General features: G+C 35.4%; 1 protein-coding gene across 1 annotated transcript; it reads right to left on the reverse strand.

The window, feature by feature from the left end:
- Positions 1-636: 636 nt before the first annotated feature.
- On the reverse strand, positions 637-13,513 carry LOC132603422 (VIN3-like protein 2). The gene is made up of 4 exons (XM_060316471.1): positions 13,313-13,513; positions 8,766-9,444; positions 2,299-2,618; positions 637-2,109 (listed from the first exon to the last, which is right to left on the reverse strand). The coding sequence occupies exons 1-4, from the start codon at positions 13,332-13,334 to the stop codon at positions 908-910; spliced, it is 2,223 nt and encodes a 740-aa protein (XP_060172454.1). The 5' UTR covers positions 13,335-13,513; the 3' UTR covers positions 637-907.
- Positions 13,514-13,806: the final 293 nt, after the last annotated feature.

The raw sequence follows: 13,806 nt of genomic DNA on the forward strand, positions 1-13,806 counted from the left end.
ACAATTGTAATTACTATATTGTGTAACCAGGCTGTATAAATTACTAGGCAGCTTTGACATTACACAGGACTTTCCAAACATATTCTTAGTAACACTTAATAACCTCAGTTAAATTTAAATGGCTTGTCTGTAAGAGATCTTGGGGAAAAGAGAAAAAGGATTGAATTTGCCGTTGAACTTTGCAAATAGTCTAAATTTTCCTTTTAGCTGTTGTCCTTAGTCCATAAAGCAAAATCGAGTCACTTTGATAATGGCAAAGATGGGAATGAGACACTTTTTTAACAGAGCGCAAAATCGTTCCATTTCTCTAAGAGCAATTTTGACCCTTTGCCCAAAATTAAAAGCATAGCAGAATCCCAGCTAGGAAATATTAGCTAAACGGTTTTTAAACTTGAAAGCAATGAATAAATTGCACTTTAAGTACTTCTGCCAAAACTTTGGAAGACTTCGGCTGCTCTATTCAGAAAGTGCTTTTACATTTTGAAGTTGCAAGGCACCTCATACCAAAAGCCTTCATACGTTTCTCTTCCAAAGATTCAAGTTCTTGATGTCTAAACTGAAGGCACTACTTGTGATGAATCTCAAAGTGCTCATGGTTAACAAGCCTAAGTACATTTCTACTATAAAAGAACTAAATATCCAATCAGATTTTGTATTTCAAATTATCTTACAGCAAAGATCCCTTTCATTCCAATTCCAAAGTCATAACATCAGAGAGAAATGTGGGATGAATTGGGTAGAACCAACCTATAAGAAGAAATAAAAGGTCTAATTGTTTATATCATAAATATGAATATGAATCGACTAACAATCACATCGGACAATTTGGGAACCAAAGAATTGTGTTTTGCTAAGCAGCAATTATAAATATTGAAGCAGAGAATAGAGGATCCACATTCTGATCCTTTTAATGCCAAAGCTTTAGGCAAAAGCCTGCAGGAACTACAGAAGATCTCTTGCTTGAAATAACATCAGAGAAAGTATCAACCAGCTGGCCAGCAAGTGATGCTGGATCTTCGATAAGGTTATCAACAAATGCCTTGACAATCCTAACATCTTGTGGTGTAGCTCTTAAGCTATACCAGGTTAAGAACTTCTGCCTGAATGTTTTATCAATATGCCCACCACACTCTAACCATCTAACTACTTTGACATAATACTCGAAATCCTTATCTCCAGTTCCAGCACATTCTTCATGCCATTCTCCAACTCTCTTCTTCGAAGAGCTGCCAACTTGTGGTCCATCCTCCTTCCCTGATCCATTATCAAGAAGATCCTTGCTGCAATGTTCTGATTTTCCTTTCCTGCCGAGGCTGCCCTTCATATTCTCCAACTTGCAGGGTGTAATGGGTAAGCCAGCTTCCACACTACCCACAAATGGTGTAAATTCCAAGGCAGTCTGGAGAGGTGCATTTGACCCATTATCAGTGCTCGTCTCTTCTGTTGTTTGAACATCTGAACACTGCTTGCTCTCAACATTTACAGCATCAGTATTTGGCAAGGAGCTTAGTTTCACTATGCTATCTTCCTCATCACCTAAAGATACCATTTCTCCAGCATGTCCTATACGACTTTTACTAGTGGAGGCGATTGTGGTGCAACACAAGTCTGTAGAAATTGTTTTATCAGTGTTATCACAACAAGAAAGACAATTATCCCCTCTGTTCTCATCCTCATTGCAGCAGAGCACAATGTTATTAGTTTCATCCTCCACTGAAGAAGGATTAGAAAGGTTGCTGCAATTCGTTAGTGGACTTTGACTTCTTTCAACTTCTAAGCTTTTCAAGTTCAGATCGGACAATTCATTTCCAGCGTTACTGGTGGAGAATTGAACTTCAGACATTCCCAGTTCTCTTTTGCTATCAAGGGACACAATCTTGAGAACATAATCTGTAGCTGGCGTCAGATCTGAGAGCACAAACCTAGTGCTAGGGGAAAACAATGTCCGAGTTGGTTCTACTGGATATTCCATTTCATCAGCTTTCCGATGCCAAAAAGTGTAACCAACAACATTCTCCATAGATGACCCTTCAGAACTCAAGACAACAGTCACAGATGAGGTAAAGACATCCTCAAATCTGACAAGCTTTGATGTCATCACATTGCAATCTACAAAATATAGTCCCATGTAAATGCCAATTACTTCACTAGACTTAAATGAGTACCAAGATAAGACAAAGAAAACAAATAAAGGCATCACAGTAACACATGAAGAGATGGGGATTCTGCAGAATCAATAAAAAGATAAGGACCATCTCTGTACTGCACAAACAGACCACAAAATAGAATGAGTATTACCTTTGATCTCAGCATTAGATGGCGTTTCAGACACTCTCTCAGAGAGCAGGGCATCTATGTACTCAACAGCCACGCCACAAAGTTGCTGAACAGCAGGGCCAAATGAGAGCCTGTTCACTATACCTCTAGCCATCTTCACAGGCAAACCAGTCAAAGGGCCTACATCTTCTTCAAGCTTCTTCACTGCTTCATCAAGAACTTCACACAGCTTTTGGCAATTTTTGGCGCCAACTGAAATTTTTTGGCTCAACGAAAGCCTATAACATAAATTGTCTACGCGCCTGGTATCTCTTGCTGTAATCAGTTGTTTTTTCAAAGAACTGCAAGAATTGGAGAAAATTTAAACATCTCTCGTTCTACATAATAACCATCGCTTGCATTCTAATTATACAGGTCTGTATCTCACAATAAATAAAAGCTTATGTACATGTCATTAGTTCTTTGACATTAATCCTTTATGGGCCTACAATCTCACTAAACCACTCAGGGTGTGTTTGGTATGAAGGAAAATGTTTTCTTGGAAAACAAATGGGTTTCTTACTTATTTTCTAGTGTTTGGTAAGTACGCAAAAAAATATAATCCCAAGAGCATTTGCATGTAATCTAGCAAAACGCTATGGGGGTGGGATGAAGTGGGGAGTGGGGGTTCAGGGGTGGCGGGGGGTAGGACGGTTAAGGGGTGGGGCTGAGGTATTGGGTGGGTGTGGAGGAGACAATAAACTTGGAATGTCACTTGTGGACTTGTTTTCCCTATTTCCATTAGGGAAGTCATTTTTCCTCATTTTTAAGGAACTTGCTTTCCTAGAGAAAATGTTTTCCAAAACATTTTGACCAACCAAACATGGAAAAATTGGAAAACCTCCATACCAAACACACCTCATTATCATCCTAACAAATGGTGGAAATAGGTCACTGTAATTAACTGTAATTTTGTAGCAGACTCGAAGGGAAATAGGTTGGATAATTAGATCAATTGTCAACTAAGATAATGTATAATAATCAGCATCCTCGGGGAACACACCGATACACAAAAAGCATAAAGAATCTACAACAACAACAATTAATACACCTCAGTCCCGAAAAAGATGGGGTTTACTATATGAATCATCATTGATCATGTTACTCCATTAAAACACATGTCATGCCAATACTATGCAAATACAAATAAAAAGTAATAGAAGTTCTCTATATTTTCTGAACGTACAACTCTGAAATGCTAAACCACTAATAGAAAGTATAGGGCCTACAGTAAAAGTGCAAACATGTCTAGAACATATTTTCAACTAATAGGCATCGCTATCTAGATTTTTCATCCATTATGCCCTATCTTTCGCTAGGTCTGCATGGATGCCCAAAGATTGTAGGTCCTTCGATACAACTACCTTCCATGTTATTTTACTTATACCTTTTCCTCTTTTAACACCTTCCTTTATAATGGCTGCACACCTACAGATGGTACATCTGGAGGTCAACACATGACATGACCAAATCATTTCAAGCAACCTTCCGGCATTTTATCCTGGATGTGTGCTACTTGAACCTTCTCGTAAATATTATCATTTCTAATCCTGTAACCAATCAAAAATCTTATCTAATCTTGTATGACCACACATCCATCTTAGCACCGCATCTCTACCACATTTTTCTTGTGAATCTGTTGAACTTTAGCGATCCAACATTCACACTCATAAAGCATTGTTAGTCTTATAACTGTTCTGTAGAACTTACCTTTCACTTTGGTAGGCACCCCTCTATCACATAACACCCAAGCGAGTAACACTTTCCATTTCAACTATCCGATTTTGATTCTATTTGTAATATCTTCATCTGTCGTTCCATTCACCTACAACGAACCTAAATATCTAAATTGTTTGCATTTGGGCATTGCTATCCCATCTAATTTCACTCGACCTGTGTTGACTAAACTTGCAATGCATATTCAGTCTCACATCTATTTCTCCTAAAACCTTTGCTCGTTAGAGAGCTTCTCTATAGATCAACTATGTGGTTGCCACCCTCGCTGGTTTCATCAATTAGCACAATTCGTTAGCAAATAACATACACCTTGGGACCTCATCATGTATTTTGTTGGTTAGCTCATCCATAGCAAGGGTAAACTAGTATGGGCTCAATGATGACCCTTGGTGTAAATCCAGGGTTACAAGAACTCCTTCGCATCCCCTACTATTGTTCTCACGCTAGTGAAGACTCTTTCATACATGTCTTTTATGACATTTATATATTTATTATTTAATATGAATTCCTTTCTTCTCCAACATCCACCAAAGAACCTTTCTTTGTACTCTATCATATGTTGGTCAATGAACACCATGTGCATATCCTTCTTCCTCTTATGATAAACTTCCATCAATCTTCTTCGCAAAAATATAGCCTTCGGTCAAATTGTTTCTCTATTACTCTTGTAGTGTCTCTAAGTCTATGCTCTATCACTCTTTCTCAGAGTTCCATCATATGGCTCATAAATTTAATGCCACGATAGTTCGCACAACTTTGAATATCACTTTTATTTTAATAAATTGGAATTAAAGTACACTTCCTCCGCTCATACAAAATGGAAAAAAGAGGAAACAACAAAAGCCAATTAGGAATGTAGTGTTCGTGAACTGTATAAGGTCTTTAATCCCATCTGCAAAGATTTTTGCATAAAAATAGAGGTTGTTTTACAAACTAGCTCAAAGAGATATCAAAATATCTACAAAATCTATCCTTCCATAAGGTCCACAAAAGGAAGTGAGGGACAAAGACTCGCAGCTTCCCAATTTTTGAACCAACCTAAGTCTCAATGAAGGCTTACATTCAATGAGCAATATGCATGTCACATCAGAGAAACCGGAAAAAAGGGTCAAAATTCTAGGAACAACTTAATGTTTCAACAACATATAGCAGAAAGTACTATAAACCATAACATTCTAAAAGTAAAACATCTAACAAGATGTTTGAACTTTGGAAAGATGGTAGTCAGAAAATCTGTTCAACTTCCTAAACAGTAAAGTATCATTCTTTTTTGGATGAAAGAGTTTCTCAAACATTATTTCCAAACTCATATAGAGAAGTAAATTTATATACCTGTTCCATAATTCATACATGTGATCCTATGTAACAAGTTTTATTTTTATTTGCTAGTTTATTTATTCCATTAGATGTCCCAGTCAATTAATTAATATCCCGGTCATGGAAATTTCAGTTAGTACATATCAAGCATAGACAAAAAGAAATCCAGATTATCAAGCCCTAACCATATTCCCCTTAGGAGGTCAAACTTGTTATTCTTTTGAAGTACAGTTAGACCTCGCAAAGTCTAGAAGTGTCCACGATATAATATACTCTATATATCTGCCATCAGCAGATTCATTAACTATACACAAATCCATACTTCTTCCTTTTTACGGTGGTCTCAGAGCCAGCTTGCATGCACCTCGATTAATTACACTGGGATGCTACCTTCCACCAGCAAAAGTACTAGATGACTGCCCACCCAACAGGAATCCATACTTTCATGAATGGCAAATAACCTTGGCAGCACAACCGGCATGCTGGCAATGGTATCTGGTCAGCATGGTCTTTCCCCTTTAGTCCTAGGAGTCCCCTTTGACACGGTAAAAAGCAAGGACTCATAGTGAGCTGTAAATCTGACCCTTAGAGTCCATTACCCACAATTAGTTGATCATTTTGGCGACAACACAAACAATTATCTCACAAACTCAAATCATACTATGTAGGTGGATTAGATAAGCAATTACAGACCACACCAATACATTGGGACACAATGCGCTTACGAAGGTGAACCCAACGACGGGTAACAAACAGCTTTTAAACTCTAGGACTACGATTAAAGCTTCAAAAATGAAGAAAAAGAAACTGGCAAAATAAAGGGAGAAGGAAAAATTGCACTCATAGGACCTAAAAGGCTAGGAACAAAGTAGGCATCAAAAACTTTGGTTGTGCCACAGTGTCATGGTTGATTTAGAAACGTTGCATATAATGGGCTTTGAAGTTCCTTTGTCAAAAAAAAATAAAAAATAGAGAGGAGTGATTTTAAGTTCTCAATACATTTATCTTTCAGCACATGTTAGACATCAACAACAACATACCCAGTGTAATCCCACGAGTGGGGATCTGGAGCACATGTTAGACATCAAATTTCAAAATTGTTAATATATGCCCAATCTGATGAGCTTGGAGCTCCACAACAAGCTGGTTGAGCTCATAGCTAAGAGAAGGTCAGCTCCCATGGCTCCCACTAGCTCAATCATCAGTACAAGCTTAGGATTGTAAAATTGCAACACGATACACAAGGACAAAACTCTTCTAATAATTAAAACAAAATTGAAACTGCAATCAAGGTTTGAAGCCTCAATTTACAGATTCCTCTCCCTATCTTCTTTGACACTTTCTCCAAATGTGCAAAGTCTGAGCTACACACCAGGGTGACCACAGATGTTAATCTGATTATCTTTTCTTGGCTGGTTTCAGGTCATAGGAAGCCCTCAACCACCACTGCATGTGTCTCAAACCACTCAAGCTATTCATCTTCCAACCAACCTCACTCCATCAGCGAACACTTTCTTTCGATGAAAACATAAGAATCTTTTTTACTCATAATGAGAAACCAGAAAACTTATATAAGAAAAAGAAAAATTATGAAAACAATCTGGCTCACAGCAAACAAGCTTTAATTTGTTCACTGATCTTTCAATCCCTCAAAGCATCTAAATATTACCGGATGAATAAGTTTTAACTTCATTTTCACTTGACAATAGTTTTCAACAATGTTTGCTTAGGAATGGCCTTGTTCCCAGACCACTTATTTTAGACTAAATAAAGACTTGAACATCGAATAGTACCATTACATTGTGTTTAATCAAGGGAAGTTCTGACTTGAACAAATTTCTACAAATTATTCATGAAGGTGAACTAAGTTTCTGAACTTCGAGATAACAACTACTGGATTCAGAGAGAAACTTTTAACATTTAATTATCTTATCGTATTTGTCCAAATTTCAAGCAGCTCAGCGTATTTACGTTTCTTCACAATTATGCACTAACATCCTTTTCTAACTTAACTTCAATAAGGAAGAAAGCTTCCAGAGATATCCAATATGGCTGTTCTCTGCACCCAGAAAAGTATTTTGTTTCTTTTGCCAACATGGCTGTTCTCTGCACCCAGAAAAGTACTTTGTTTCTTTTGCTATTTCTTTCTTAAGTGAAACAGCTATAGCTCTACGCTTGAATTTAGGTTATATTTTCAATTTTAAGTTATTTGCTTTAGTACTGTTGACTTGTTATTTCACATTACATGCTGTTAATTTTTCACTTACAGTTGATGGTTTTTTGTGTCAAACATTTGAATAATGTTATGGTATTATATTTATAAATATTTTTTTTTGTCAAACATCCAATCCATGATGTTCTCACAAAAAAATGTCTTCTTTTTAAGTTTTATAATTAATTAAAATTAAATATTATTAATTTGAAAATATATATCAATTATTTTTTACAATATTAGTTACAAATATATGATTATTAATTAATATATTTTAAAGAAACAATGTGTTATTAAATAACTAATGTAATATCATTTATAAAGGCAAATATTTTTAAATATTAATTTTAAATTTTTTATAATTAAATTTTATTTTTAAACTGAACTAACTGTGTTGCAACCAAACAGCACGCTTGTAATTACACTGTAATTACGTTATGACAAACAAACAGGTTGTCGTAATTACACTATTGTGAAATTACTACCCTAGTAATTACACCAATTCCAATTACCAGGTGGCTTTCCAAACAGGCCCTTGGTATGATTCTTCATTGGTACTTCATATACCATATATCATTACCTTCTCATTTCTAATTTGAACCTGTAAGGCAATGAAAGACCCCATATCGGCTAATCATAGGAACTATAACTCTGACTAACACACTAATATCAAAGTGCACTTCCATTCAAGCTAGCAAAACTGTGCACACAATGATGTACAGCTTCACAACCATTGGACGAGAAAAGCAACAAGATGCAGATATATATTCTCATAAGTGATTCGGGGAAAAAAAATAGGAAAACGTTGAGCAAACTGCGTCTGAACTCTCCACAATTAGGCCTATTCGGATGCTCATGTCGAGCATTTATTGTGATAAATGGTCCAGAGATCTAACATAAATCTGATGTTGATGGAGTTACTCTTTCCCCAAACACAGCATACCAATCCCAAGATGAAAGTTAAGTAGCCAAAACATTGATGTTAATAGAAATACTTTTATCAAAAAGAACTATAATACGCATAAAAGGGCAGCCCGTACACATAGTTTCAGAAAAATAGAAAGAAAGAAAAAATTGGGATGTGAACAAATACAGATGCCATATGAAACACAAATCTTCTTTCTTATTGTGGATTCATAAAAATAAAATATCAGATAAAGCTGATAGAAGGCTAAAGAGTTACCTGAGTAGATCATTAGCTTTTCCACAGGATACACAATAAAAGGTGCCGTTATTGCCCTTGTCTAATTTATCAGTTGCAATACCAGATTTTCCGTGCTTAATTGCACACTCAAGGTGGCATGACATCCCACATGAATCCCCTTGAAAAGGAGGCTCTGAGCTGCAAATCAACCATAGACTAGGGTCCTTGTTGTCATCATAGTTACGGCAAATACAACATGAACACCTTTTGCAAAATGCATCTTCACAACTTAATTTAGCTCTGCAAGCCAAATTTTTGCAGTACACAACATTAGCTAAACTAACATCAATATTTGTTGTTGAAGAAGTATTGGCCTCAACAGGAAAACGACTTGGATGCTCAGCTTTTCTCTGCCTTTTGGAACTCTTCTGGCCACTCTCTGATGAAGGCTGCATTTCAAGATTAGATGTAGTTCCATGCTCCAATGATTTCTTCTCAGACACAATTTTCAGAAGGTTTTCTATTATTTTTAATTTTGTCAATCCAGTATACTTCCTTTCTTTTCCCATCTCTGCACATAATATCTGCAAAATCTCCTGACGGCTCCAAGATTGCAGCATTTCAGGGGCACCATGTGACCGCTTTGCTAATTCATAAACTAATTCTCTCTTTTCCTCCATACTCAAATTATTGCACTTTGATGGATCAAGTGCAAAACCTAGAACAAAAAAGCAGGAACGGAACTTCAAACAAACAGGTTTGTAAATTCCTATTTAATATACACCACTATGGTTAGCTAAGTACATTTGACAAGTACATAGTAATACAAACGGGGACATTGCTATTCTTCTCTTTCCTTTAAATCTTGTATTTTAAAATTATTTTTGTAGCTCCAGTTCACTTTTGAAGGGTCTTCAAGTTAATTTTGTTCAATTTTCTTACTGCTTGTGGCTTCCCTCAGTGATGGAATATATTTCAACTGCAACCAGATCACCAGAAAATGTGAAGACAATCCATCATGTGTAATCAAATGCAAGTAATAGGAGAGATAGAGAGATCACTCAATCGATCAAATATCTCACTAATCCCAAACTAGTAGATCAGCTGTAAGAATCCTCATATTCATTTTTCTCTATTTAGGTCCATCTCGTCCCACAACTAAATATTTATTTTTAAAGCAAATTTTGAGATGTCAAAAATTAGATATTCTCCAAATCTTACACTTAGATATTCTCTAAATCTTACACTTACGACGAAACAGATAAATATAAGCCTCTAAGCAGACATGGAACATAATGTAAGCATAACTACGACTAAACATTAATCTGAAGTTCCAAATTAGTTGGTATCACCTATACGAGACATTTGCTTCTATTGTATTCTGTTCTCAGCTAAATTTGTGTTTGATTCTAAAAAATTGTTGGTCTTCCCTTCTATCCTGAGCTAAGCCCTCATTGATTTCAAGAGATCATATGTTCTTTGAAACAATGTCCCTACATGTGATTTAAGAGTACTTCGTGATCTTTTAACACCTTCAATTATCATAGTGTTGCATCTACAGAGAATGCACTTGGCGGTCTAAGTAGGACAAGGTCAAACCATGTCAGCCAACCTCTTATTTTATCCTCTATGAGTGATAATTGCACTCTCTATCACAGTGAATTCTAATTTTTCTGGATTGGTGCATTTGGAGTTCCAAGTAAACATGATCAAACCATCTAAAAACAACCTCGTATTATCCTATATGTGTGATACTTATACCCTCTATTACATGTGATCATTTCTAATATTATCTAATATTATATATATATATATATATATATATATATATGACCGAACATCCATCTTATATCTACATTTTTACTATGCTCCTTTTGAGGATATGGTAGGGCCTTAAAGGTCCAACATTGATTCCTATGTAACACCGTTGGTCTCACAGCCGTCTATAGAACTTGTCTTTCACTTTGTTAGATATCTTTCTATTCACATCGCACTCTCATACCGTTCCTCCATTTCAATCATCATGTTTTAGTTCGATATGTTACATCTTCACCCCATTCTCCTGACGACTGAACTTATATATCTGAGATGTCTGCATTTTAAATGCCACAGTCTGGTCTAATCTCATCTCAACATCATTCTTTATAGTACTATACTTACATAGTCCATATATTTTTATCTTACTTTTACTTACCTTAACACTCTTCCCTTTGAGTAAGTATCCATTATTCCAACTTTTGACCGTCTCACTAGCTAAAATTCTTAATAGACCCAACATTATCAGCAAAGTATGCACATAGAACATAATCTTGTACACAAAATGTTAGTGCATCTATAATTATAAGCTAAACAGCTATAGGCTCAAAGCAGAACTCTAGTGTTAATCATTTCTTTTTTGAATAAGTTAGTGCAAATCCACAAGTTATAGAAAATTCGTCCATATCTACTCTCATTGTTCTAACACTTGCCAACGATCCATTGATTATATTCCTTTTCCCATTTATACATTTCATGTTCAATCATTATTTCGTAAGCATTCACTAAATGACTATCCTTGGCCTTTTAATCATTTCTTCTCCACGCCGATGACAATCTGTTGGTGATTGTATCTCTCCCTATAAATTTTCATCGATCTTCTCACCAAAAGTTATATCCTCTACATTAAATCAACCAAGCATAAATCAGTATCATTTCTTTCTTACCCTTGTAATGTCTCCATGTCTATGCTCTTTCGCTCTTTCCAAAAGAACCATTACATAACTCATAAGTTTATGTCATGATAATTAACACATCTATAAATCTCCTCTTTTATTATATTAGCAGGACTGGGTAAAAGAGAGAGAAGTGAAAAGAAAAATGAGAGAAAACCCGTAGTATAGAAAAAAAGAGTTTTAAGACAGATGTACTGTTTATCAATAATCAATAATAATAAGGAAAAAAAAAAGACAATTAAGTTGCACTGTTCAAAATCATACAACATTAAAGCAGGAGATAAATTGCCCCAAAGAACAGGATACAATTAAGCATAACTTCCCAGCTCCAGTCTATAGTAATTATATGCTGCATGATAAAGAGTCACAGGAGAAATCCACCCTCCCACAAAAAATGAAAAAAAATCCTTTTTCTGTGGATAACTGCCTAAGAAGAAAAAAAATCAGAAAGATCATTTGTACAAGTGTAGAAGCTTTGAGATTAAAACATAAAGGGAAATTTTCAAAAATATACAGCCCAACATAAATATTACACCACGTAGCCATATTTTCAGTTTATACAATATTATACAGCATTATACATAATGTATCAACCTTGTATAATAGTGTATAAAAGGTGCTTATACACAAAAATGGGCTAAACCGGGTAACACAACAAAGGTGCTAAAGCGTGTACATATTTTCTCCCAGTAGACATAGAGCGTGATTTTCCCAGGAAAAAAAAGGGAACAGAAAAGGTAATATAACATTTAGCTATTTATTGTTGACTTCACATAACAGCTGCAATCCATTTCCATGATTAATTCCAAAGTGATCATATAATATGGCTGTATCATCATAAGGGAGGAATCACCTCCATAATTCAACTCTTCTCATAGGTAATCCCTTTCTATAAATTGTATAATATGAAGGACCACAACAGTGTAGGCAAAGAAAATGGCATAGTTATCACTTCGTTGACATCTCCCAAATATAATAATTGTACTTACCCCAGAAGAGTAGGTAAGTAGGTAACCATCAATCCTAACACCCATTTTCAGCAAACCAACCAAACAAACAAAAAATGGAAAATAAAATCACAATATGAGAAGAAACAAAACAAGAACTAACTCTTTTTTTTTTTTTTTTTTTTTGATAAGGAAGAACTAAGAGGTCTTAGGTTCAAATCTTAGCAGAGACAAAAACACTAGGTGATTCTTCCCATTTGTCCTAGACTTGGTGGACAGAGTCAGGGGCGAATATATGTGCAAATTTGGGGTATGTGAACCCATGATCTTTCCGCAAAACTAGATATTTTTATGTACATATTTTCTTGAATTGATCTAATATTACATGATGACACCGATGCTACAAAAAGGCTTAATGGTGCACTTGGTTATTCACCAAGAGATACAAGAATCAATTTCCACTTAATGCATTTTGTTTCTCCTTTCTTCAAACGCTATTCTAGAAATACTAGATTCACCTCTGGACAGAATTACCTGATACCTGTTAGAGATATCCGTGGAATCTGGGCGGACACCACAGTTACATAAAAAAAAAATCGGTACGTATAAAACAATAATTTAAATTTCACATACTATAATATGCAACAGATAATATAAATTAATAGTATTAATATCATAAGAAGAAGAATAATAGATGGAATTAAAACCATTCAGATATCAGTAACACATTAGAAAGATGATAAACTGACAGATCAGAAATATAACAGCTACTTCCTATGTCCCAATTCGTTTTTTGCTTAATTTGATGAATTCTTGAAACTTGATTTGACTTTCACGTAGTAAAGTGTAATAAACCATTTGTAGGGAATAATATTCTTGTGAAATTATATCATACGCCATTGTTTAGGCAGGGAAAAAAGGAAATTACCTTCAAAGGAAGAAGCGTCCATGGCTTTGTAGCTTAGAGCAGTTGAGACCCACAGTTTCAATCAGATATATATAATTATGACCAAATATAGATCAAGAGATACATGTACAGAAAAACATAGATACTACGTACTGGTCATCACTTTCATGTGGCGTGAAAAATCACACACATAGAGACGCGCGTTTAAAGAAAGAAAGAGAGAGTGGAGAATAGAAATACATACCAGATAAAGCGGATTGAAATTGGGGTCACAAGCGATGAGAAATTTTATGGTGTGCCTCACACAACTTATACTAGTTGTGTGTCGAGCTTTTAGGAGAAAAATAAGTGCTTCTGGGAGCATCATAAGCTAAATAAATAGCTTCCCCACAAAAGCATTTTTTTGAAAAGCATTTTCTAAAAAAATACTTTAAATGCACTTTTTAAAAGTTTAGTCAAACACTAATAGCCTGTTTGGATTGACTTTTTGCTTTTGACTTAAAAATAAGTGCTTA

Source organism: Lycium barbarum, chromosome 7, assembly GCF_019175385.1.
Source record: "Lycium barbarum isolate Lr01 chromosome 7, ASM1917538v2, whole genome shotgun sequence".
Lineage (NCBI taxonomy): Eukaryota > Viridiplantae > Streptophyta > Magnoliopsida > Solanales > Solanaceae > Lycium > Lycium barbarum.